Below are 27,329 nucleotides of genomic sequence, written 5' to 3'. Positions count from 1 at the left end.
TTTTTTTTCAATGTCAAAACTCTAAAACAAAGACCAACACTACCCAATTACTTGATAGAACTAAAACAATTGGTGAAACTATGTCAATTTTCACATACACACAGACACAAAGGCTGTTATTTTCCTCAAGGATGTGCAGGGATACATACATACAGGTAGAAGTGTGCCAGTTCACTGGGGACGTGGACATGTGTACAAGAACGTGTACAGGTTCTTGCTGATAAGACGGGCTGGATCTGGTTTCATGCCAAAGTAAATTTCCCACCAGACAAGTACTCTTCTAGGTGATAGAGATGATACGCATCACTGCAGCTTCCTTCTCTGCACAGAAATGGTGTTGCTTTTAACAAATCAGTCTTTTCCTGACAGGTCAGTACAGAGGGAGAAGCTGTGGCTTCAGCATTCTGTTAGTTCTGGATATATATTTTTTTTAATTTTTTTTTTTAATTTTTTTTTTTGTAAAGGAGAGCATAAATAATTGGAACTCCTAGTTTCTCAGTGAAGCAAGAGTGTCCAAGTCAGCTCAGGTAAATTTGTAGCCAGCCATTAGGAACTCTGTTTTCACATTTGTTTTACTAGGATTGGCAGCAAGAGAGTGTCAGGATGAACTCTGAAATCACAGAATAACAGACCTTGCAGCTATAGGGCTGGATGGCCATCTTCCAAGCAAGTAAAAGAAGGAAAGACTGGAAACATTACGCTCCTCTCTTTTGTAAAAGGATTGAAAGAAATTGCAGTCCCTGAGGATAAAGGACAAAAGCAAGGTGAATGAGGACACTATCAAAAGAAGATTCAGCAGAAAATAGTCCCATAGAATATAAGACAATATTTGCTAAATCAAAATAAATCAAAGAATGTGGAAGGGTAGTTCTGCAGTGATGGATGAGCTTATTAGAAAACACTTTCATGCCTTTTCCAGATTTCTAACGTGATCTTCAAGGCCATGATATATGTCCCCTAGCTCCCCCTCTCCTCTTCAACATATAAGGCAAAAAGGCAAATAAAGATTAAGACAAATTTGGGAGTGAGTGAAATTTGGCAACAGAAAATCTGTGGATTCTTGATCTACCACGGAGCTGTGCCAGGATCCAGTTGCTGAAACAGAATTGTACCAGAATTTCTACTCATGATGTCTTATAAATAATTATCACACATAGTTATCAAGGTCCTGGAAATAACATATGATTTTTATCTAAAATATCCAATAATTGACACTTATGAAAAAATAACCAGAATATGAAATTGTCTTGGATGCAAACCTGTTAATTGCAAGACTTAGTATCTTAAATATTTGCACCTCTTTGCTGTTAATGTTAAGACTATCCTGGGCTTGCAGCCTGGAGCATTTGGTGAACTCTAATCATTTAAGTACAGTCTGTTTTCTTAGTTGAAGGAAAAAAGGTTTCAGAATTAGCTGGGCTGAAGAATACAAATGACATGCCTTCAAAAATAAAAACTACAACTTCTGCTTGCAAAAAGTTGTGGAGGATCTCTAATGAACAGCTTCACACGAGAGTTTGCTACTACAGGGAATGTGAATTCATGTAATCAGTCAGGGTGTTGGAAAAGTAATCAGAGAAAAAAGTAAGGAATGTGATGTTAAGGGACATACAGGGATTTGGAGATATGAACGCCACAAATGAATGTAAAAGATAATCAGCTAATTAATAAGAAGGCACAATTATTTTGAAACAAAGCCAAGATACATTAAATAGCGAAAGATTTTTTTTCTTGACACAGTTACAATGAAAAACCATCATGTGAACTCAGCTACAGAAGAAGGAAAAGAAGTTAAAGCTTGGAATGCATCCAGAAAGGATTAAAGTAGTTATGTGAAACAAAGAAAGAACATTATATAATGTAAAACGGCAGCCAAACAAATAGCTTGATACAAAATAATGAATTTAGTGATGCTGGTTTCTTTGTCTGTTGCAGGGATATGACTTTCTCAATGCATTTCTCTTCTTAAAAAATATATTATTTATTATGCATGCACAGGTCAAGATATTTTGGTTACTTAAAATTGGTCAAAGAAATTGCATGGGTATTTTTGTCTGTAATTAAATACATAAAATCTCATAAAGTTCAGAAGTGTAAAAAAGTGGGGAAAAAAGTGCCAACTTGAAATTCTTCAGTTCTGTTGTATGCAGCCACTCACTCATATGACCAAACCCTCCTTTCTTTGGAGGATCCCATAATCTTGTTTAATCAAACACCAAAATTGCTGTAGATGTGCATTTATCATGGAACAATGGAGGAGAAACCAATACCTTGTGTCAATAACAATGCTCAAACTCCAAAGAGCAAATAGCTTATGTCCTGCTAATGAGGAGGTCTCTCAGCTTCCTGGAAGAAGACAACAGAAAGCTCACCTATTGCAGGAAGTGAAATTAATCTCACCTCTCTTTGGACATCCAGAGTGCAGGGATTGACACTGGACTAGTCCCCTAGACTCCCTCCGGAGACAATGGGGAGAAAAAGTCACTTATAGAAGTGTGTTGCATTTCATCTAAGGTAGACATCTAAAGTGCAGCAGGTGAACTCTGCTCTAGTAGCACCTATTTTTCTCCCTTTAATTACGAAGGGATTCCAAACAAGCAGTTTGGCTGCCCTTTTCAAGTAATAAAGAGCAACAGGTACTTGCTGCCAGGTGGGCTGAGTCCGTTTCTGGATGCTCCTGCTTATCTCCACCCACTGCAGAGGATCCTTCCATGGCTATGTTCTAACTCTGGCAACAAAGCTAAGTGCCTCATGTTAGGTAGAATATATGTGGACCTGGATATAGTCACCAAAGGCTTACAAAGATTTAAAAAGGGAAGTTATCTGGGAGGCACTATGGAGGAAACTTTCCTTTATGAAACACTTTCTTTACTAGCACTAGGCTGACTCATTCATTTATCTAAGAACTCAGCAGCTGCAGCTCAGGAACACTCGTAAAGATTGTGCTCAGCCTCAGTCAAAAAAAAATGAACTGGTAACATCTCTGAGCTCTTTGCAGAGGATCTGCGAACAAAAAAGAAATGGCTTTGTCAGATAGATTGCTCATAGAAAAGTACAGCTTTGAAGTCCTTGCCTTTAATAGGATTCTAATAAATTGTCCTACCCTCTAAATCCTTCTCTTGATCGTTTTGGCACTGTATGTCAACACTCAGCCAGATGCTGAAATGATGCCACCTAAGGCCAATTATCTATGTGACAAAGCTTTTTTTTTATTTTCATTGCTTTCTGTGGGGTTTTTATGTTGTTGTTTTAGTAAATGCAGTGTTTGCTTTTTAAGTGCTTTAAAGATCATTTACACTAACATTTCTACAGCAAAAGTAATTATCAAGTCAACAGTTCTCTTTGAGATATTTCAAGCTCTCTGAAAGTGGCAAAGGAGAACCTTACTAATAATGATCTTTGGAAACAAATATCCCTCAACAGAGAAGTTTCTGAAAGCTTTTGAGGGCAATTCAGCTGCTTGTTTAGTTCAGGATGGGATCCAGCCTTTTAAGTTGCTCTCCAGACAGCCGGTTTGGCCAGGAAAGCTTTTTCAAGGCGGTTCACAGATGGACAGACCATGACAGAGGGCAAGTGGACGTCGGCATTTGGAGCCATCTGCTTTGGTTGCTGCTGCAACTGGGCCCCTAGACCTAGGATGTCTCTGTATGTGACAGGTAGAGACGGAGCATGACAGCCAGAGTACATGAAACGACTGGACAGGATCTAGTAGGACCTGCAGAAGAAACAGAGCAGGAGGCTGTTTCCAGCCTCTAAGGATGGCATGAACTCAAACAAGTACAGAATGAATTTTGGGCATTCTGCCAAGTGGATAGGCAGGGTACGGTGTGCCAATGGCCACACCTGAGCCATGCAAGCCCTTATTGCCAGACCTGTGATTTTCACTGCCCTTAATAGCAAAGAAAAGCATCATGAAACTCAAAGATGAGCCCTGAAGGTAGTTGCATACAGCAAACACCAAGCCATGTTTGTAGGATGCTTCTTGGCACAAATGATCACCCAGCAGAATAAAAAAGTAAGTCCTAGGGAAGAAATGTATGACATAAAAAGTAATCTCTCACAAAAAGGGGTAGGATATAAAAAATTCTGGAATATTGATCATATGGGCTGAGCCCTGACTTCCCAAACACACCATATTTCCTCGAAGGAAGATAATTTTCTTTTCTGACTAATTCAACTTAAAAATTGGAGCTTATCCTAAATTTAGTGTATTCATTCTTCCAGGTTAATGAGGTAAGTACATTATTCAATTTTACACATCTGGTAGCAGAGAAGTGGCAGCTGGAGGCCAGATGAAATTTCCTAAGACACCTGTAATGGCATGAGTCATCCACGTTTAGATAAATCAATCTTACTCTAGATAACCATTAGGTATTGGCCTTGCAGTGCTGTTTCACCAGATGCAAACTGAGGCTTGATTTTGTGAGTTAAACTGAACATCCTCTGTCCCTCTCCAGGACGTTCTGTGGGATTTAGCTGCGTCCGCACCCATCACAGCAGCAATGAGCATACAACGACTGAGCAGCCTCCGTATGTGCATCTAGGGAAATCAATAGCCTAAAATGAAGTCTCTTATTGATTTTAGACATTCAAAACCAATCCTAATGTGTTCACATGTATACACTCACACTGCCCTTTAAAAAAGATATGCAAGTTCAGAAGATTTCTTCACACAGTTTAAGTTTTGCAAAATGTAGAAGTTTTTGCAAATGTCTGGTGCAGCCTTCACTTTAATGCATACTCTCACCTTAATGCAAGGTCTCTCACTTTAATGAATTTCCTGCTAAAGCCCTTATTTTTCAGCTGTTATTCTTGTGTGGTACACTTAGAAATGAAAAGAAAACAGTATTAGTGCCTCCAGCTCAGCAAAACTGAATGTGTGCTATACGATATGCTATAAAGATGCTGGCTTTTTGGAAATTGCCTGCTACTTCCTTTTCCGGACCACAGGATTGTGTAGATCTGACTCACTTTCACACTCTTCAGTTAGCAGCTCTGTACTGCCGTGCCACGTCAGTGCTGTCCTGAAGGGGCCCACAGGCAACTCCAGGATGTACATAATGCAGCATAACAATAATAGCTTGTGAGATGACAAGAGATTAAGATGATTTTGATCCATCTTCAGACATTTAGTAAAAGTGAAAGGCAGTCCCTTCAAGCATTGCTACTTTAGAACTCCAGTCAGATAATAGCCTGTGGCCAAATGCTAATTAGACTAAGGACTTTGACTGGGTCACTGGGCAAACAACTGTGCTAGTTTAAAACTAGATAAGCATCTCTTTTCTCTTGCTCCCATTCATTTCTGTTGCCCTGCTTCTAGGAGATACCACCCTAAGAACAGCGGCAGAAGACTGCTCCAGTTCATAGTCTGGTGTTTTGGTGGGAACTCTGCTCTGGCCGTGATCCAAGATGGGATGCCACAATATGGAGTGGGGCCCCAGGACCTCCATACACATACCGCTGACTGCCAGGGAGCTGGGAACCACAAGTGAAGGAACACAGCAGAGACCTGTTATGGCCTTAATCCCCCAACAAGATTTATCAGAGGTCATTTGCCAAAGCTCTAATCTACCACTGTGCTTTTTTTCATTACGGCAAAAACAGATTACTAGAGAAGAGCAGATAGCAAGCCTCTCTACAGGTACATCAGTCTCTCTGTTTGTCTATTTATGGAGGTTTCTCCTCATCCTCATTAGCAAAACAGCTCATCTATTGAATGCAATTTCATCAACAAACGAGGTTGTCCTTGGCAGGGTATCTTCGGTTGAAGAATGACTCCTTTTTGCAGAGATTGAGTTGTACAAACACTCTCATTTGATTGAAAAAAAATTAGCCCAATTAAATACATAAATGTTTAAGTAAACCCTCTGGACATAGCTCACTTAATAAAAAACAAATAAATATCCAATTTAAAAGAGAGCAGCAAACTGCTGGGCATTTCACAATGCCAGCTCAAGTTTTCTAGAAAAGAATACCCAAATCCACTTACGTGTAAATTAAAGGCACGGTTATTTTTCCTGCAGCCTTTTTAAATATTGCTTTGGAATGTACACAGAAATGTGTGTGTTTGGCGGGGGTGGAGGGAGAGGGTCCCTCTTCACAATATAGGCTATCTCAGCACTATTTGGAGTGCCTATTAGTCTAATGCCTTTTCAGAGTGCCTGAAAACATAGAGAAGCACTTCTTATCTAGCACACCCACTAAGGATTAGGCTTTTTTATGGGTTCTTAGCATTGCTATTTATTTATTCTATCTAGTCATAAGCATGTTTCGGGGGGAATGCGTATCTTGTTTTGGTAAAGCAAAAATTTCAATTTAATTGCTAATTCTGCAATATTTCTGGTTAACATTACATTTCGCAGTGCACAATTAATCTGCTTCTCAAGTGAGTTCTTGAAGAGCTGCCTCTTCTCCTTCTCATCCTCCTATAATGTAGATTGTAGCTCCTGGCTTAGGTGTTCTACCTCCAACCTCAACCATTTTTCCCCCTCATCTTATGTGAATCCAGAACGAATCTCCCCCACTGCTGAACCTCCACCTTTGTTGGCTCTGTGCTCAAAACTGGTGTGCTTTGACCCTCCTTTCCTAACCACACAGACATGCTCCCTGTGTCCCAAGCTGCAGCAGCTGCTCTGCGGTCCTCGAAGGGGAGGCTGAATGCTGTTTGCTGATCAGCATCCCTTTGAAGCCTTCTCCTCTGAGAGTAACTACATGTGCCTAATTAAGCTCTCAGCATCATCCTTGCTAGCCCCTACAGCAGTGGGAGGTGGTGGACCAGGGTTCCCACCACCACCACTTCTCCCACCAGCAAACCAGTGCAGGGCTCATGGCAGCTCAGCTTTTCTGAGGGCAGATTCTGAGTGCAGCATGTGTGTATGTGGTTCTTGAGACAACTAATTTTACAGACTCAGGAACAGAAAGCATATCATTGCAGCTTAATCAAATTAAATATTCAAATGAAAGCAATAATTACTTAAATTTGTCTTGAGACTTAGTGAGATTAAGTCTTTGAAACATCATTTTTGGCCTGTAGGCTATAATGAGTAAGCCAGTCTCTAACGATTTAGAAAAGACTAGAGGGTTTGGGTTATCATCAGCCAAGAAGTATTTATGAAAGACGATAAACAGTGTGGTTATTAAACGGCCCTTGGACAGTACCTCTTCTTTACAAATGACTTTGCTAACATAGCATTAACCAAGCACTGACATTAAGTGAAAAAAAATCCTAGCCAAGCATTTAAATACACTGTCAATGTAAGTGGAAAAGAGATGTTTAGTGGCAGAGCTGCTGGGTGGAAATCACTACAGCAAATTTCAGCTCTCATTATAATCTGTTAATTACTGTGTTAACATACGATTGCAGCAGATCGGCAAGACCAGCACTCCCGTCAACTCTAGGCACGCATAACACATGCCCTGCATGCTCTGGGTCCAGAAAATACTGTAAGAGTACACGCCTTTGCAGTTAATGTAATATAGCTCATGGTCCTCACGTGTACCTGGAAGGAAAACTGTCAGCTGAAAACTTTCACATGGGTTTCTTCACTGACTTTAATCGCAGAGTGATTCAGTTTATGCAAATATCTGACTTATGAGTCAAGACTAAGATGGTGAAGGTGGTCTCGGAGACTCTGCTCTGATTGTGGGCACAACTGCGTTTAAGATCAGTTTGTACCTGCCTAAGTGCTGTCTTCAAGGACCTCAGACTGGCAGGACATTCACCTTCTTGTGAGTTTGCAGAGAAATAATCTGGAAAGGTAACACTTTTCTGCACTCTGAGGAGAGCAACGACTGATGCCTGTGAATGAGCAGGTTCCCAGGAACAGGAATCACAGGAGCAGAGCTTGCACTTGCTTGACGTGGAAGAGCAGGCATCAGCGTGCACCAGCAAGGGGCTAGCCAGCCTTTCAAACGGGGGTGCTGCTAAATCGGCTGGCTACTTTAGGCTTCTGCACAGGATTAACCATGGGCAGCGATGAACTTGACTGCTCCCTACAACAGTTCCTGCAGTGTTTTGCCTAGAATTTCTACTACATTCTTTGAGACACCTTTCCATGGAGCTGGGAATCTTAGTTCTGTGACATTTTTTTCTGCTAGTTAACTACATTTCTGTTCTCATTGCTCTCTCTCTTTCGGGGTCATATCTTTCAACTATTAGGTAAACAAAAAAGTTGCAGGAACTTCACTGAAAAGATAATTCAATATTGACAGCACAGAAGGATAGCACAGAGTTCAGAATAACAAGGTAAAGCTTCTAGAGCACGTTACACATCCCCTGGGCAACACCATTAGTAGCTGCTGACAACAACATCAGTGGCAGTGGTAAAGATGGGTGCTGATGTTGGTAATGAGAATTTCTGGTCCCATGCCAGATCAAACGCACTCCAAACCACCACAGGAACGGTGTAAGGGAGGCTGGTCTGGAGCATCTCTCCCAAAGCAATATTTTATTTTTACTTTTCAACCTGAATTCGTTTGCCTATCTTCACAAGAAATATGTCTGAGATGGAAACAAAATTCCTTACTCCTAAAGCCTGACAGAAACATCAACATAAAATTAAAAGATAATGGAGCAGGTTTGGGTTCCACCCTAGGAGACTATTTTTGTCCACTGTTCTTTGCACAGGGATTACTGCCAGGCTACCACAAGCCCTGCACGCACAGCCATGGAAAGGGTTTCTAATACTACCCATAAGGTTGAGCTCACAGGAGCTGTGCGTGCTTGTGCTTAGGAGTGGGAGCTCTCAAGTCTGGGGAGGGTTGGAATGCTCAGTCTCTCCTGCTCCTTCAGGAGGACCCAGACCTCGCTCTTCCGCAAGTGGCACGGGATCAAAAAGCCCTTATAGAGTAGGGCATCAGCAGCTGCATCGATCCTTTTAGATAAACAAGGACCTGGCTATGCATGCAAACATCAGATCCTGATTATCCATATTGCTTAATCCTTAGCTCCCTGCTGGGCCCTTGTCTTCTGTCAGCCTGATGAGATGTCTAGAGGCGAGCCCAGCTCGCCCCATACAGCGTGGGTGTGAGCTTGGCTTGGCCATGTCCCTGGCTCTTGTACAGCGCTGTGCGGACACCACCATGAAGATCAGTGGCTTGTTTGCAAAAATGCTGATATAGGGAGCCAGTGGTATTTACCAGCTTCCCAAGGATACAAGTAACCAAAACCATTCTCTTTAAGCTTGGGTTAGGCGGCCATAAACATGCCAGGCTTCAAAGACAGCTAATTGCACTCATTGTGCATTACCCTCACCTGTGCTATGGTGTGATGCCTCTGCCTACCCTGTCAAGATCTCTAGGACTGTTAGCTCCCATATTGCAAGACTGTTAGATCTGATGTCTCAAATATATACATACATACATACACTCCTTAATTTTCTTTTATAATGTTCTTCTGGAAAATATTTCCAGGCAATCTGTCTGAAATCCCCTGCCTTAGCACTATACCACAATGGTGCAATATGAATACCCTGCCACACAGGACTGGGTTGCTTCTCCAGGCCTACGCTCATGTCTTCGTTTGCTTCTGTGGACAACAAATAGAAGAGTCTAACGTAGCTGAGATGCTCTGATGATGACTCACCCAATTCAAACTGGTTGGAAAGGTTACCACAGGTTTGTCTGACTTCTTCACTGTCCCAGCCAAGAGGATAGAGGGCACAACCAGAGCCAATCAACAAACCTACGGAGAGAAAAGAAAACAGAAGTTTAGACAAGCAACTGCCATGGGCTTAAACACAGGCTGCCCACCTGGGAATCAAAGTGTCAAAGTGCCATTTGTGAATGTCAGAGGAAAAAAAATCTCTTCTTCTCAAAACAGTAGAAAATAATTTGGACTTCTACGGCTGCATTCTGCTACAATGTTTTACAGCTGAAAGCAGCCTTGGCAGCTCAGCAGCAGAAACCATCCTCAGCTTCTGCAGCTTCTACCTGACAGATTTTAGACTTCCCTTCTACTCTGCAGAACGGCTACTGTTTGTAAAACTCAACACGGGGTTAAATAGAAGCTGTGTTAATCACAGCATTTACAAGCTGATTGCTTCTGATTAATTAAAACAACAATCAACCACAGTCTATCAAGGTTCTAGCAGGAAAAGTAAACTGACAGTTGTGCTAATCCGTTGTCATTTTCCTTTGGTTTTCACCCTTTCAAAAGCCAGGAAAGAATGGTTTCATGGCACCTGATAATTCATACCACAGGTACGCACTCCAGAAAGTTTTCTCAAATCATTTCAGCTAAAGCAACCGAGCTCCTGAGCCATTTACTTATCATGCTTGGCTTAACATCCACAACATGCTTTGCCTTCTCCAGCCCTCATGCTGCCCCAAACAGATGTGTTTTGGCTAAGTCTTTCCCTTCACAAGATCTTGCTGGGAATCACCCAATGGGCCCGGATTATTTTGCAGAAGTAGCATTTTCATCATATTGCATTCTCAGCTGTCACTGCAGCAGCTGCCAAAAAGCGGGTGTAGCTGGCAAAGCTTCTTACACGGACAGCCGAGAGAGAACATTTTGATGTATGCTACAGCATTTAAATGTTACCTCCTTTGTGTCAGATGTTATTCACAAGACTGGAAACGAATCACTATGTACGCAACAAGCTAGGCGCGCCTGATGCTTCTCAGGCAGTAAAGGCAAGCAAGTCCTCAAAAAGTTGGCAGCATGGGTTTGCAGTGGTGCCTTGTACCTGCTAGGTAAAGCTCAGGACTGGAAGAAGGTTTCAAGGCCCACAGCTGTCACTGACTGACTTTGGGCAAGTCCCTTGACCTCATACCACCTTACTTTTCCTCTCTTGACAATAAAGCAAATGTGCTCCCTGGCAAAGCACTTCTGCTGTTATGCTCCTAATACAGCAAGCCTTGGGTGTCCTGACAGAGGCACCGTGGAGGTGACAGCAGACTAACAGGAGTCCTCAGAGCGATTCTGGCTCAGGGCCTGGAGCTAGCTGTGCATTTCTCCTGTCTCCATCCTCAAGATACCTCAAGCTTCTCATATTTCCGACGCCTCCCAAAGACACAGAAATCACCTTATTGTGTTCTTGACTTGCTCAAAGCCACACCTGAACAAGGCACTGAAGTCGAGAAGTGGTATCCCATCTCTCCCTTAGTGTCTTAGCTGTTAGCAAAGTAGGTCAGCAACTCCTTGGCTGCTCCTCCAAGCACATCTGCTCCTGTTTAGGGCCCAATATTAGCTCCTTAGATTTTCCTCCAGTTTACTTCTTTTCCTTGTTGAGCAGTGACTGCCTGCTCCTCTCTCCATATCTACATCACATAATGGAAAAGAAATCCCTGAGGCAGCCCCCTCTCAGATAGTGTGTTCACCCAACAGCTGTAAAGGGAGAAAAGCAATTAAAGGCACATGAATGCTAGGTATTTTCAGAACTTTGCCTGACCTGGATATGGTTGCTTCTAATGTCCTCGCTAATGGCTTTCACAGTGCCATCTGATTTTTTTCCCCAGGGCTGCAGAGCTGAGGGCAGCTGGTAGAATCCATGTAAATGAGAGTCGCTTCTAATTAAATTCTCAGAAAGGATGTTTCTCAGACAAGAGAACTTAAGCCAAAACTGGGTCTACATTTGTTAAAACAGTTTAAGACTCTGACAAAAAGACTGATTCTCGCTTGAATTGTTAAAGCAAGAAGGGCCCTGTGAAGCACTGACAGCACAGCTGATGTGCTAGGAATGGGCAGGACCCATTGGGACAACGAGGAACATCACCACTGATGATGAAAATGGCTGGGAAAGGGAGTAAGAGCATCCAGATACCTCAAAGACTGGTGGACCGTGGCAGCCCTGGTCAGTCCTGCTGTGGTTCTGATCCTTTCCCACACCAGCCGTGATGCCCATGACCTGCGCAGTGCCAGCTCAGGCAGATCACAGCTCAGAAGCTGCTCCGGACAAAAACAAACCCCCTGGCTGCGCTGGTTTCAATCAACTCGTGTCTTTGAACAGACTCTCTGGGAGACCTCTCAAATGCTCCCAGAGCTCCATATCAAGAGGCAAGGAGATGTGTGCAGGGGGTAGGATGGAAGGCAGGCCTGCAGCCATCTGCATTGGACCAGCTGAAACAGCAGCCAGCCCTTCCTCTCACAAGTCCTGGGAAAGCCTCCTGCCCAGTTCTTCCAGGAGAACACAACAGCAGCACTACAGGAAAGTGAAAGGACTATTAGCATAACAATGCTGCTCTTCCAAACCCAGAACAAGCTCTTACTCAGCACTTGCCAATTACTCTCCTCAGGTGGCAAGAGTGTCTAGTGCCCACTGCATCCACAGAGGGCTGTTTGTTTTCAGCTCCCTTTAGGTTTTGTTGTAGTAATAGGTTGTTGTTTGGCTTTCTTCCCACGAATCTAGCTCACAGCACTTTCCGCTGCCACCCTCCAAACACAGCTCATGCTCTTCCAAGCACCACATACCTATTCACTCTTTCTGCATCCGACGCTACACTGGATACAGTGGCCACAAGCCCTGGCAACTTATTTCCTTCCTTAGCGAGACCTCTTCATCCCCCTATCACACTGTCTTTCCCATTTCTTTATGTCCAGTTTCAGTCAAAATAATTCTAGGGGTCAGGCTATGTCAGTTACTCTGGGTTTGTAAAATACCTCACACAAATGTCTGTTGGCCTGGATTAAGCCTCAACCTCTAACTTTGGTCAAAATTGCAATTATTATTGATGAATAAGAATAATTACTAATAAAACTAATCCTAGATTTCCTTCTTTCTTTCACAAAACCACAAATTTCTTACATGCTTTGCAGAGTAAACACCTTCAAACATAAGTCTTGCTTCGGCAGAGAGACATAATGTCTAGTCTTGCTCTCTGATCCACTCATTTAAATCTAGAGAATGTAAATTGGAGGAAAGGTGAGAACATCCTGAGAGAGTAGAGTTGGGACCTTCCTTACACAAAAATACTGGTGATACAGTCAAAAATTCATTAACAATCCAATATACTGTAATGTCAAATTGCTCCAAAAGAGCAACGGCCTTACTCGTACGTGGATGCTCACCCTGAAAGCCAGTCCATGCTGTCTGATAACCAGCTCACAGCACTTGTCGCCAAGCCTCACCATTAGCTGAGCCTCACCATAGCTGTGCCTCCCAGAAACGAATAAATCCAATACGGGCAAACTAGTGTGGTATGTCAGAAAACCTCCCTACCCCAGCGCCAGCTGGCTCTCCAGTTGGAGAAGGCTTTCACAGTGCTGAGTTTTGTTTGTGGAGTACCAGCCACTGAGCACTGCAGCTTCTTTTCTGCTCACAGCCTGCTCTGACGGTGACGATAAGGTCAAATGGGAAACTGCCGCCTAACCCCGGTGCCGTGTAGCCCCGAAGCATGAGTGGCAGCATGTTTACGTGTGAAGGACGAGGTACAAAGCCATGGGCAAACTCATACACTCCATTTAGTGAACACAAAACTTGCCAGAGATCAAGGGGGCTGCCAGGAGCATGGGGCTGCTTTCCCATCTGGCAAAAAGGCTTATGCCTATAAATACCAATTTTGTCACAAGTACCAGCTGGCCACAAGTCTTAAAGCTGTTGTTTTGACATCTCTTTTGATATCACTGGTTTTCAGCTGGTTTTGATTCACCCTCAAATGTTTCCCTTTAGTGGTGCGTATGTGCCTGCTGTGGATTTGGGTCTATTGACAAAGCAGTTGTGTTCCCCAGTACTTCTTGCAGGCAGGGTGCAAGCCAAACGCAGCGACCTACCTTCAGTGTAAGATTTCCACAAAGACTTAGAGCCCAGTAGTCAGTAAGAAAAAAATCTCACAAGTTTTGCTTTATGCCCTGAGGTTTGTATATATGTATATGTGTGTGTAATGGTGCTGGATCTGTCCCATTGCTTTCAGCAGGATTTTACATGACTGCCACAGGGCTGGTACTGCCACAGTCTGCATGGGCGGTGAAGCTGGGGACCGGCATTTCAGCTCCCTCATTTTATGCACTAAAAGTGTGGTGTGCGCCTCAAAGCCCATGGTGTTAATCAGACTTGAACAAGAGCCCCTTGGCTCCTTCCTTCCCTTCAAGACAACCCACCCCTGTTTGTAAGGAACTAAAGGTGTGGATCAGACCCTGCAAAAGCAAAAAGACTGCATACTATTACCACTAATAATTCATACACACTCACAGCCAATTTGTTTAATCACAGAGAATGCAGATCCCACTGCAATCCCACAGCTGCAACCTCCATTTAAAGATCTAAGTTAAATTGAAGGGCTGCAAACCCAACGGAAATCCTTAAGCTAATTTTGCAGCTTCAGTAGAGAGCAGCTACTGGTTTAGTTCGAGTCACATCCTGGCCTGCCCTACAGTTATTGTATTTAGCCAGCTATGCTACCCAGGACACCACACCCATCTTCACAGCTGCTTAGAATGCTTCGGATGCCTAGAACATTTCTTAAGAGAGTAAAAAAAAATAAAAACAAAACCCACTGTGCTGTAATTACCATCATCTGTCATCTTCCATTATCCACTACAGTCATTAAAAGAACTAGAAAGGGGAAGGAAATGTGCAGGTCCATAAATGGCAGCTTCACAAAAGGGGCTGCAGCTCTGAGGTGCAAGGGAGCCAGTCAGTGGGAGGGGGCCAGCGGGTAACGGAGGCATTGGTGGCACCTGGCTGCTGTTTTGGATGATGCACCATGCACCAGCAGAGACTGGCACTGTCAGAGACCAGCTCTTCTGGAGCAGCTCTGCGTTTGCGAATAAAACGAGCTCCTTGCCTTGATCCATGAAACACTGCTGTTGCGTGTGCTGCGGCTGATGTGCTAGCGAGGCACGCAGGAGAGAGCTGCAGGGTTGACTCAACATAGCCAGCTTGGGCAATGCGAAGCTGGAATTAAATGCTTGGCTTCAATATTTAACAGGGTCCCACTTAGCCACTAGGCTCTTTGCGTAGTCCATGCAGAGAGATGGATACCTTCAAAAAATGAGCTAAAACCAGCCAAGTGAGGAGCTGCCCAGACCTGCAAGTTGCTAAACTACAAACCAGAGGGTCAAAGGATGGATGTCTCTGTAGTAAACTACCCAGAGTAATCCATGTCCATCCCAGACTGCCTTCCCTGTCACTCTTGCTGCGGGTACAATGCGTGATCATATTTTAGTAACACTTAGCATTTGAAAGATGATCTTGTCTGTCTGGAGTGAAGCTCGTGATTGAAAATAATTGCATATAGCAGGTTCTGCATATGGTGGATGCAGCTGAGCAGGGGGGACAGCAGGGAAGGGGCAGTAATTACATTAGTGGCTTGGCACAGATCTAGGTTTCATCTTCTAAGTGATAAAGACATGATTTGTGGCATGCAGCAATCAGCTTACTCCAAGAGGTAAAATATTAACTGCTATTAATACCTCCAGGAATAGCTTGGATATAGGCAAGTCTCAATAATAAATACAGAAGGATTAATAAACCAAGAGACATTAACCATATTTTGCCGTGGGCAAAACAACTGCACTCAGAAAGACCAAGATCAATTGGCAAAACTCAATGCATAAGACCAAAAGTTTGTAAATCCCTATGGTGGGTGATCCTCAGACTGCTGCTTTGGCTCTAATGGGAGCTTCCACCCAAAGACCTGATGTGCTTTAAGTAACCCATATAGACATCATACCATAAATTAATTGCCTATAACTGCCCTGACAGTTCATAGCTAGCAAGTCCTGTTTTACAATCTCAGCTTTTCCTCTCACTTGTTGAGGTCCCAGCATGCCCCTGATTGCTATATGGCTCATTCTTGTTTTGTTGTCAGCCCATTTGATCATTGCATCCTCAAAAGCCTGTTAAATAAAGCCAAATCTTCCCCAGTGTCCTTCTTTCTCCCTTGCATAGGGTAAACCTAAGCACATGATTCAGATAGATCCAATGGGAAAACAATACTTTGGTCAATAAAGAGAAGTAGTGATGGCAGTAAATGAGGCACTTGAGTTTGATTCCATCTCAGAGTCTTGCTGCTAGAAAACGCATTTTCAAATGGGAGGTAAACCAATGGTGGCCTTCCTTGATTATGGGCTTTTTAAGAGCCTCCTACTTGGGCACTGGAAATTGTATTCCTTTTTTTTATATCCTCCGTTCCAGTCACCATTAAACCCTATGAATGCAGTGACAGGGCCTGCCTTGGCACCATGAAGGGCCTCCTTGGCCAGCAGTCAGAGGGGGTCTGCACCGCCATAGTGGGGCAGCCTGGGAAGCCTCTCAAGCAGGAAGAAGCCCAGTGTCATTGTGAAAACCCCATTTGTATTTCTAAATAGAAAAATAAAAGGAATGGGTCAGACTTGATATATGTACTGCAGAGAGGAAATAAAACCAGAACCAAATGGTGCCTTTTGTACAGTCACTTTTAGTGAGAAAAAAATCTTCAAAATATCTTCCTCCTTCCTTTCTCCACATCTTCTACTTTTTCCCCTTTCATTTTCGGACCTGATCAAAAAGAAACCTTGCAAATTTTTTTTTTTCTAATGAATACTGCTCATCTGACAGATATTCAGGCCATCTGGAGAAGCTGACAGACAATAATTTGGAAGTCATCCCTTTCAAGACCATTTTAATGATGATTTTTCCTTTCACATTTTTTCTCTATTAGCCCATCTGAATCTTCAAGGATGATAGAAAGTTTTCACATTCCCATCTGTCACTTGACAGTACAGTAATCTCTACAAGCAAAACAAACCCAATTTTTAGATGCAGCATGGACTTTGACTCTCCAGTTTTTGTGATTTAAAAACTCTCCCCGCTGTAACGCTTTTAAAGCATTTACCTGCTATAAAAGTGAGCCTGCAGCGTGAAACTAAAATTAAGCTGGCACATGAAGATTGTCTGCTGCTTTGAGGTATACCTTAGCCAACAAACAATGAAGTTAAAGAAGAATTGGTTAAAAACCATGATGTGAAATACTTCAGCAGACACAGCTTCTGTTCAAGAAACTCTCCAGGAGCTGCAACCAAGCAGCAACTGTAGAATGATAGAAGAAGTTGGTCAGAACAGGTTCAGACAAATTCCAGAGCCTGGGCAAAGCAGCAGAACCCACCAGATCAAAGAGGGGATCATGGGGAGCAGAGCCGTGCCAGCTGCAGGCAGCCCGGCTCCCGTGCCCATGGGAGTCCAGTGGGACGTGGGAGTCCACTCAGTCAGAGACGGATGATGTCTTTATACTGGCAGCTCCCAGCTCTTCACCCAGGAGCTTCCCCTCTTTAAGGTCACACTCCTATTGCTTCTCTTGACATCATCACTCTGTCCTTTGGTTTCTCTGTTGCTCCTCCATCAGAGAAACATAATCACATCGGTCCCTTCTATTCCTGTTAGTACCAGTCCCCAGGGAAACCCAGGCCTGCACCTGACCTGGGCTTTTATTAGGCTTAAACAGGAAATCAACACTTTGGGCAATAGTTCTCTGTTGAGTTAGCAGTCACTGAACGTGGATTTGACTGGTTCCTTATTGAACCTGAACTGAAAGTGCATCATTTGACAGAGGGTACAATTGCCTGCAATGCGAATGAATGCAATAAGAGGGTATCCTCTCTGAGTGTCCAGGCAGGGGTCTCCAAGGGCACACAGAGAGAAATGGAATTTATGCTGTGCCAGATTTCCTCACTGTCCTCCTCACAAGGATCACAGGATGGGAGAGAGCAAGTCAGTTCAGGGCTTCACTCAAGGTGAAGGTGTTTCTGCCATAGATTTTGCTATAGCAGGACATTAGAGGGACTTAGACACAAAACAAAATGAAACATAAGAACAGCAACAAAAAAAAAAAAACCAGAGAGAATAAAACGCTACAACCTTCAGCTTTGCAGATCCAGTAACACTACTTCATCTTGAGTGCGATGGAAACAGGACTCACAGGTTTCCAGGCAAGGGCAAAACCCCACCACCCTTTCCCTTCTGGTTCTCATCAGCAGGTTTTAATTCAATGCATTTGGCTTTGCTTAGCTCCTCTCCTTCTGACTGTCAAGCCCCATCCCTCAAATGACACTTTTTCTCTTGTTTTGGGTTAGTCCATACCATGAGCACTCGCTGCCTGGCAGCTGCTTAGCTCCAGACCCCAGCGAACAGCCACAGCAAAGGGCTGCCAGCTGCCTGCTGCCAGAGCTCTCAGAAAACAGGGCTGGTGCCAGAGGAAACAAAAAAAAAAGGCATTGCAAATGCCTGCCAGCATCCAGCCCAGCAAAGTGCTGTGTCATGGGAGAATCCCAACCCTCGCCATCTCCCTGGCTGTGGGCATGGGGCAGAGGAGGGTGCAGATGAGAGTCTTCCAGCAGCTGAAGCATGACTTTGCTTTGATTTCCATTTGACCAAAGGCGGTGTGCTCATTACTACAGGTGCTTCAGGCTCAGAGGGGGAAATCTCCCCACCCAGCGACCCTGCATCGCTAACCAAAAGCTCATGGCTGTATCTGCTCTATTTGGCCCTGCACATTTTTAAAGCAATACTGAAAATGGGGGCTGGGAGAAACCCAAAAGAAACAGTGAAGTAGGTAGAGTGGAGAAATCAAACACAGAGCTGCTACTAAATGGAAGTGAATTAGTAAAAGCCATTTGGTAAAAGGACAAGTGACAGAGACATGGCAACTGCTGCAGTGGAAAGGAAAGGTCCAGCACCAAGTTCAAAGCCCTGTAAAAGAGGTGCTGGCACAGGGGATTCCAGGAGGCTGTAGCTCCCAACAGTTCCAACCACCAAAAATCACCTCTGGAAGTACTTCTTGTAACTAGATTTTATAAAGCAGCAGTAAATAAGCTCACAGTTTGCACACGCTGGCAGTAGATACTAAGAAATCCAAGAGTTTGATGCTATTTTATGTATGCAGTAGGAGGAGTAATATGATCTTTGAGGACTAGTTGAATTACAGTGTGTAGCTGGATATTTCACTGAAAACTCCTTTATCACCATTTATTATACATCACCACTCACATGCAGGGGGATTTAGAGAGATCCAAAGAAATACGTACCTGCCCGTGCAAATTATATCTTATAGGTTATGGTTAAGTAGGACTAAGGCTGGCCACAGAGTCACAGTGGGGAGTAACTGGAGGATGCACCAATTGTTTAGGGAATGAATATTCCCTGAAGCAGAGATTTCAGGCTGACTCCCTTACGGCCAGATCACACAGTCCGTCTTACAATTAAATTCTCTCAGCCAGTGGTGATAGAAGAATCTGGTATGAAGCAGATCATCCTTCTGGTAGAAGCTCCACAGATCCCAGGGGATGAAAGACCAAGGTTCAAATCAGGGGGGAAAAAAAGGCAAAAAAAAAAAAAAAAAGGCTTTCACCATGGCTATTTTTCCCAACCATGAGCACTGGGTGCAGACAATTGGTTATGAGAGATTCCAGCATCACCAGATTTTCTTCTTTGGGCTTCCTGCAATAGGTACTGGCTATGGACGAGTGTCCAGTGATTAGACACAAGATAGAGTACTAAGCAGTCTGGATAAGCTGCTTTTGCTTCTCAAAAGGGATACTTGGAGGTATGAAAGTGATTATTGTGATCTTGATTTGGGGTTGATTCTGTTTTAAGCAGAAGGTTGGACACCCCTTCCAACATGAAAGACTTCAGGAATCTGTTTTTACATCATTCAGGCATCTCAGCTTTAAGGCAGCTGGGGCTCAAGTTATGTGTGTACACGTAAGACTACTTGCATTTCATCTGGGTAGCCCACCTGGAGACCAGCTCCTGCTCCAGATAAGCAAGGGTCTTCCTTTCCAGATGCCTCAGATGGCACAGGGCATATCAAACCTATGGAGATACCTCTGCAGTGGCAACTGAATTGAGACCCTTGTTAGTACAGTCAGTGGAGTCTAGATGCTATTTTTCTCATCCTAAAGAATACATACACATAGGTCTATGACCAGGACACATCTAAGTCCACGTAACTCTAAGACAGCAAAGACATTCACATCGGACTGTCAGACATGACACAGAGAAAATAGGGAAAGCCAGACACTCCTGGACCAGCAGCTGGAGGTGGGATAGCCAAGGGCATCTCAAAGGGCACTAGACACTTGTGGGTTATTGACTGAATTGTGCTCCACTGGCAACATCAACTCAGAGTGGGATTTGGCTGTCCAAACACTGGCACTGAAGCGCTGTTCAGTACCTCACATGGCCTCTAGCTGCCTCTCCAGAGCAGTGTAGTTCCCCCCAAGTCCTCTGTCATACCTACCAGTCCACGTAGAGGTCTTGCAGACCCTAAGGTATCTCTAACAGCAAAAAGCATCTAGATTTAGGCTAATGAGTTTCACCCTAGATATCTATTGATCTTAATGTGAGCTTGGAAATCTACCTCAAGGGAAAATATCTGTATTGCAAACACCTTCAGAAAGTGTATGAATCCATAACTGAATCCTGCCCAAAGTTACCTACACTTTATTTTGTCCCTTATCTTCTGTCCTTCTGACACCATTCTGCCCTTAAGCTGAAAATTCCTCACTTCCTGTTATGAATTCCACCTTTGTTTATGGGCAATGACCTGAATGCTAGAGAAGAAGAGAAGATTAAAGGAAAAACTGTCTTGCTCCTGAGTGTAAACCTGTATGCTCTACCTTAAAAGGAAGTTTTTTCTATGGAAACAAGTTGCTGCTTCAAAACGGCCCTGACCTGCCTCAATTGCTGCCACAGAGCTAGACCAACTCAGGACTTGCTTTGGTGAGTCTCTGCATCATTCCTCCCACATTGTCACATTAGCACCTCTTGTTCCGAAAAGGATGTGACATGGCCCAGTTAAAGACAGAGGGAATCTGCAAGGTGGAACTGAAATGCCTGAAGAACTCCAGAAAACACTCTGGAGTTTGACTGTCAGCTCATTTTTGTTTGGCAAGCCATGATCGCTGCTTGTACATTATACGCTTTATGGAAAAAAAAAAATATTCCTGAGCGTTATCACATGCCATCAGACTTCTTTATGTGACAACCCATCTGTGTACTCACCCCATCGTTCTGTGGCTCGGAATCAACTGTTTGACAGTTCAAAGAGTCTAGAGCAGCATATGGCACATGACATTGTGTATTTAAATAGAAATCACTCCATTAGAAACACAAGGGTGCCTGCTGTGATTAATAAAAGGTAATTTAATAATTAACTTCCCAAAATAGATAATTCTCCATGTAGTCACAGCAGAGATGGCATATTCCTTTCCATTAATATGCATTTCAACAGCAACTGGAGGCCAGACAAAACTAGCCAGAGCCTTTGCAGAAGCTCCACGCTCAAAGATTTCCCAGTACATGAAATATTCTCATGAAGGACCATGAAGAGAGAATGAAGGAAATACATCTCATGTTAGTGAAGATGCCTAAGCAAACAAATAGATAAACGGACAGGCATTGCCGTATCTTTTCAATACAAACTGGGCAGACTAAGGTTGTTGTAAGTATTAAGGAAAAGCCTACAGCAGCCCACCTCCTGAGCACCACTACAGTGATTTCTACTCTAGATTCTCCCAGCCTTTGGAAATACCAAAGAATTGCTTTTCTATGTCTATTAGTTCACCGATCTGTGAAAAACAATAGTTTGCAGATGCTGTATAAAGCAACAAAGCTACCCAGCCAATTCCTTAAGAATATCAGGGGAACTGGAACTGATGCAAAGCATACATCCAGTGGGACAGTACTGCATACCAGGCTTTTGTCCTTTTTTTTTTTTTAGTTTGTTTTATTTCAGTTGAGTTGTCTGAGGATTAATGGAAGACCAGCCACTGCACATCTCAGTAAAACTTCAGCCATACTCAAGACTTCAAAGTAGCATTTTCAGTACATGGTCTGCAGACCCTCTGACAAACCGAGGAGTACTTCCAGGCGAGTTCATACACACTATTAGGCAATCTATACTTGGAAAAAAAGATTTAATAGGTCTGCGTTTCTATTGGAGAGTCTGTAAAACCTCTCAAATCAAATGAGTTTGGAAACCACTTGTCTAGATAGGAAATATAGTAAGATAAACTGCTGTAATGCTGTAAAAATCAGTGGCAGCCAAACACAGCTGAGAATCACTTTTCCTTTTGTACTACTCTCACCGGTGCTTCACAGGTTTAAGCCTCCCTGCTCTGCAAAAATGTACACGCCAGCTTAGTGGATACAGAAGCCTGCACCCATCAAATGCATCTCTCTCTGTTCAGTGTAGAGCTCTCTGACAGATAAGTCATAGACAGCTACGTGTTGTGAAATACATAGGAACTGCTGAAGGAGAAGTCAGTTTAATTCACTGCTGTAGCTGCAGCACTTTTTAGCAGCTTTTTAACTGCCCTCCGCATCCACAAGGCTGCTTGCAGAGCATGCAGCTAAGCACGTGAATTAATCTACACGTGAACCAAGGTATACTCAGTGCAGTTTGCCTTTGTGCTGAATTGCAGTGAAATCAAAAGAAATGGAGTCAAATCTAAGCACTCATAGACTCCATGTGAAACTGATCATTCTTACAGCTTCCTTAATTAAACTAAAAGCACCTATTACTCCGTTCTCAGCTGCTTTGTTTTCAATAAGAGAGATTATAAGGTTCAGCACAGCTCCAACGAGAACTGTGACACTCAAAATACTGTTTCTGTACTATCAGACTGTCTGTGTTTTGTTTTGCATGATTTTTACATGTTCTAAAGTTTGCTTCATGCGACATACCCAAGAAAAAGGATATTTTTTATTTTTAAAGACAAATTAAAAATACAGACTTTTCTGTGCTTTCTATCCAAAGGAATTCAAACTCAATGACTGACCCAATTTGCAGAGCAAAAAATACTCTATCAAGTCAATTTCCCTCAAATAGCTCCCTTTTTTCAGTTTGCTACAAAATGTGATAAATCATAATTTTGGACAGAAGCTGCAGTTTGTTACAAATATATTGCACATCTGCAGCTCAGAAAAAATTGGCATTGCTGCTTATCCTCTCCAGAGAGAATCCATATGGACAACCTTACCAACATCTCAAACATACTTAACTCTTTCTGGTAACAAAGACCAGTGCACGAGAGGCAAGAACTGAGTAGAAAAGTATCCTTCTCCCATTACGAGCTCATGAGCCCACCTTTGATCTCATTTTGAAATCCTCTTCTCCCCACCCACCTATGAGTTATCCCAAGGCAATGGAGCAACGCATCAGTACTGTCCAGCTCTTTATGTTGAGGGTATTTTGCTTCCCATCTTCCTCCTGTTATCATTTAGTAAATTGTTTTATGCAGAGAGCTACTTAAAACACCAAAAAAAAGTCTTGGAAACTTGGATTGGAAGGGACACGAAAAAGTCATTTAATTCATCCTTCAGCCTCATAGTCAGTATGAGCTCTACTTGTACCTTCCAAGGGAAATATTTATCTAATTTGGTCTTTAAAAGCCTCTCACAATGGAGACCCCACCACCTTCTAAAACAATTTGTTCTTGTGGCTCTGTGTCTTTGACAGAAGCTTTTCACATTGTCCAACCTGTATCTTCCTTGCGGTAAGTTCACTCCTTAAACCATGGGCTTTGCGAAATCCCTACCAGGGGCTCTGAGAGAGCAGTTTATTTTCTTCCCCCTTTGCAGCACCTTTCTCTCCAGTGGATTAAGTAGTCCCAATTTATTCAGTTTTTCCTGCTAGAACTGGCTATTCCATACAGCCTTCTCTATCCAGGAGATTTCTGCGGCTGCTGGCTTCGATTTCAGTGAAGCCAGAGCTTTAGTCATAGTCTTTAGCTTGTTACTTCTACAGGTAATTTCCACTGCTGGAAATTGTTCAAAACCAAGTATATTGTACCATGAGGGAAACTCTGTCCTTCCTTGGCTTTCTATTTAAAACTAGAATAATATCCAGCAACTGCCTTAAAGGAAGGGATATTCCCTCCCTTCTGGATCTGACAGGACTTTTCCTTGTCTAACTTACATATTCCAGGGCCATCTCCGCTGTAGCACAAGTTATATCCGGAAGCATCAGCAGAGCCCTAGAACCAGGTCAGAAACACGGAGATCCCTTTCGTTCCGGCTTTTCTGAAATGTAAATGTTCATTTTAAAATGATGCCAGCTTCCACGACCAGTTGTTCATTCTTTTTATCTTTGTATTTTACTGCCACTGAATCCTTGTTCTGAATTATCAGAACAATAATTAGATTCGGGAAAGGGAGGGGAGGGGGGCAGGCATTCATATCCCCCTGAGAAGAAGAGATAAAAGTTTCATTTCTGAAAGCTGATGTGCCAACGGTGGGTAGTGGGGAACTGGGATTCCTTCTTAACTGCATGGGAGAGTTCAGTAAAGTTTATTAATAAAACACTTTAGATAAACTCCATTTATGTATTATTTGTACAAGTATCTTGGCAACTGCTTATTTAGCATCTTGAACACATCAGGAATTTTAAAGAGGAGGACTGAAATCTTGCCTCAAACTGTAAAAGCTTTGACAGAAGTGGGTCTGGGATGTAATGAGGGTTTTTTCTTTTTCTGTTTCTCCTTCTTTTTCTTCCTCTAACTAAAAACAATTTTCTAATATCCTTGGCATAAATACTGTAATGAAGCATAAATTATTTGATCCTTACACAGCCCCCTTAGGACGACTTCTTGCAGATAGCCAATTATAAACTCTTACCTACTTTATAGCCCTCATTATGTGTGACAGAGGCACACTAATAAATAATGCAAAACCCCTTTTATGCCCAGTCTACCTTGTGAGAATACGGGGGTCTGGTATGCAGGGAAAAAGCACATCATAATGCATTCTTATTTCCAAATGGACTGAAAAACTTTCTAGCTTCAACTTGCTTCTTTGGGACACTTTCTTTTTTTCCCAGACTGGACTCCCGTGGTTTGATTCATTACTAGATAAAAATCAAGTTCAAATAGAAGTGGACCATGACACACAAACTGTCACTGCACCGTCACTTCCTCGTGGCATCCTGTCAGCTGCAGACAAGAAAGGGGGTCTGGAAGCAGAACAGCCAGGTTGAATGCAAAGGAATTTATATTCAATTTTAGGCTTTTCACGGTAATGAAGCAGAAAGGGCCAGGGCCCAAAGAGTGAATTTCACCCTGCCTGCTCTGCCTTTCTGGTGCAACTTCCAGACACCACAAGTGCTCAGGTCAAGGCTCCGGAGGAAAGCAAAGCAGCTCTGTATGATTCAAAGAGCAGAGTGAGCAGCTCAGGAAAGACACGAGATTGAATATACACATATCACGTCCTGATGGACTGCTTTATTTTGGTCTTTGACATGATGCTGTTTTTTGAAACAAAAAAGCTGCAGCTGTAATGACTGAGACATGTTACCAAGATCACTACAGGGACCTGAGGAATCATGAAGGCTACAGCCAACTTCTGTCCCCCACAGGGAATTCTGTGCAACCATCACGTTACTCATATTGTCTCCTGAAGCCTTCTTTTCCCTACATGAAAGAGGGGGATAATAGTTCCAAAAGGCACAAAGACTTCTTATCTCTGTGTGGTGCTTGAAGACCTTGAGGGACAGAGGGTAGGAGGAGGGAAGGTGTTCACACAAGGTTTGAACTATTGCAATCCAGAACAAAAGTAAAACAAACAATTGCGTGAATCATCTAACTTTATTAGCAGACTTAGGCTGGACTTAAACTCCTTCCATTTTCTTTCCTTTTATCCTCCTATTTAACAGGGAAGGAGAACACTCAAAAGGAAAAAAAAAATCAAACCATTAAGCAAATAAACAAGCCAAACTTTTCCAAAGGGAGAGCCCACCACAGCCCTTGCTCCAGGATGAGTGGGCACAGCTTTTTTCACAGACTGCGATATGGTCTGCAGAAGCCTGAACGTACAACTCTTGGCACCAAAACTAAGCATTATTCACTAAATGACACGTCTCTCCAGCTAGTGTTTAGATGCTCACAGCTAATTACACAGTCTGAGATTCCAGCACACGTGTGGGTCTACAGAATCTTCCAATATCTCTGTGTGGCTTAGCACAGATCTGGAAAGAGTATAGAGAAAAAAGGCAGAAGGAGAAGTGGCTGTGTAACACAAATACCTTAGATATGGTTAAGTTACAGCCCTGCCACTCAGTCCTGCTAGATTATGCAATTAAATCATCAGCCCTTCACAGCTAGCTATGGGGATGGCAATGAACAAAAGAAAAGAGACATTTCCCTTTGTATGCAGCTACAGAGAAATGATCTGCCATTTTAATTACAGGGTTTGACTAATTTACACTGAAGCACTCACCTTCAATTAGCCATTTAGCTTAGCAGATCAAGCTGTGATCTGAAGAGGCTGAGATACAGGTAAGTGCTCCTCTTGCAGAAGCCATAGGGACTGGCCAGAGGATGCGATAAGCAGGTATAAACCAACAGGCTGACAAATCCTACGTTTTCAGGAATGAACAAAATGCACAATATCTTTTCCATTTTGTACACTCCTCCACTTACAATAATCTCAGTGGCTACCTACCTCAGCTGGAAACAACATGTCCCTGGGAAACAATGCAAAAGTGTCAGTTAAAGATATGATACTCTGCCTCATGGTTTATGAATGCACCTTTTGTTTGCTTTTAAATAAGTGAAAATAAACATGAATTAAATATGAGATACTTTCTGCAGTTTGCAGGAGGCAGTAACAACAAAATTTGATAGTGTAAACATCTGCTATTTTTGTTTAAAATGTCCCTGGAAATCAGCTTTTACATAAAAACTAATCAAGACAAGGTTTTGGTGTCTACAGTCTGGGTCTGAATCTGCCCACTGAAAAACGTGTTAGCAGTTATCCGGGTAACTTCAACAAGGTCAGCAACAGGAACGAGGATGAAGCCATCTTCCCACCTGGCTGTCATTGAGGGATGGTTTGAAAGGCTTCCTTTTCCTCATCTGCACCCTTCTACTCACAACTCTCCCATCATCACTTCTTCCTCAACTGCCCCAGCAGGATATTGCCACAAGCATTTACGTGGCTGCTTGGGAACTGATACAGTAGAAAATAAGCTTTTCCTTTTTTTTTTTTTCCTGAGGACAACAGGCAACACAGAGTCAGGAATCAGAGGTTTTCAAGGGATAAATACTTAAACCAACTTAAGCTATCAAAAAGTAACAATAAAAAAATTGTGCCACTGTACCCTGCAGCAGATAACTGTGTTCCAGGTCTCTGAGTTTAAGAGACACTGCAAAGCTGCACAACATGGAAACAGAAGAGGACAATTTGCATCCAGTTCACTCCTCACGAGGGGTGGTTCGTTCCCTGAGACAGTTTGTTGTGCTTTGCTCCCTGAAGCACGTTGCTTTCATCTGTTTTGAACACCACAGTGTGTCCTGTCGAGTCTCAAAGGTCTCCAAGCAATAAAGATTTATGGCTTTCCTGGGGCAACTGCTCCACGGCCAAATGGACCGCTCTGGTCTGACTTCAGGGGAGCAGTTAAATGGTGGCTTATTCTAT

The 27,329-nt window shown here is 43.0% G+C and overlaps 1 protein-coding gene across 1 annotated transcript in view; it reads right to left on the bottom strand.

Annotated features, from left to right (window-relative positions):
• The window catches only part of LHFPL6 (LHFPL tetraspan subfamily member 6), a 141,487-nt gene that overhangs the window by 5,460 nt on the left and 108,698 nt on the right, over positions 1–27,329 (bottom strand). The window contains exon 3 of the mRNA XM_086771923.1: positions 9,584–9,682. Within this exon, the coding sequence (XP_086628049.1) occupies positions 9,584–9,682 (99 nt within the window). The remainder of the gene's footprint in view (positions 1–9,583; positions 9,683–27,329) is intronic.

This window comes from Chlamydotis macqueenii, chromosome 1, assembly GCF_036417535.1.
Source record: "Chlamydotis macqueenii isolate bChlMac1 chromosome 1, bChlMac1.mat, whole genome shotgun sequence".
NCBI lineage: Eukaryota > Metazoa > Chordata > Aves > Otidiformes > Otididae > Chlamydotis > Chlamydotis macqueenii.
The sequence above is the reverse complement of the archived record's forward strand: the minus strand, read 5'-3'. Positions and strand labels throughout refer to the sequence as shown.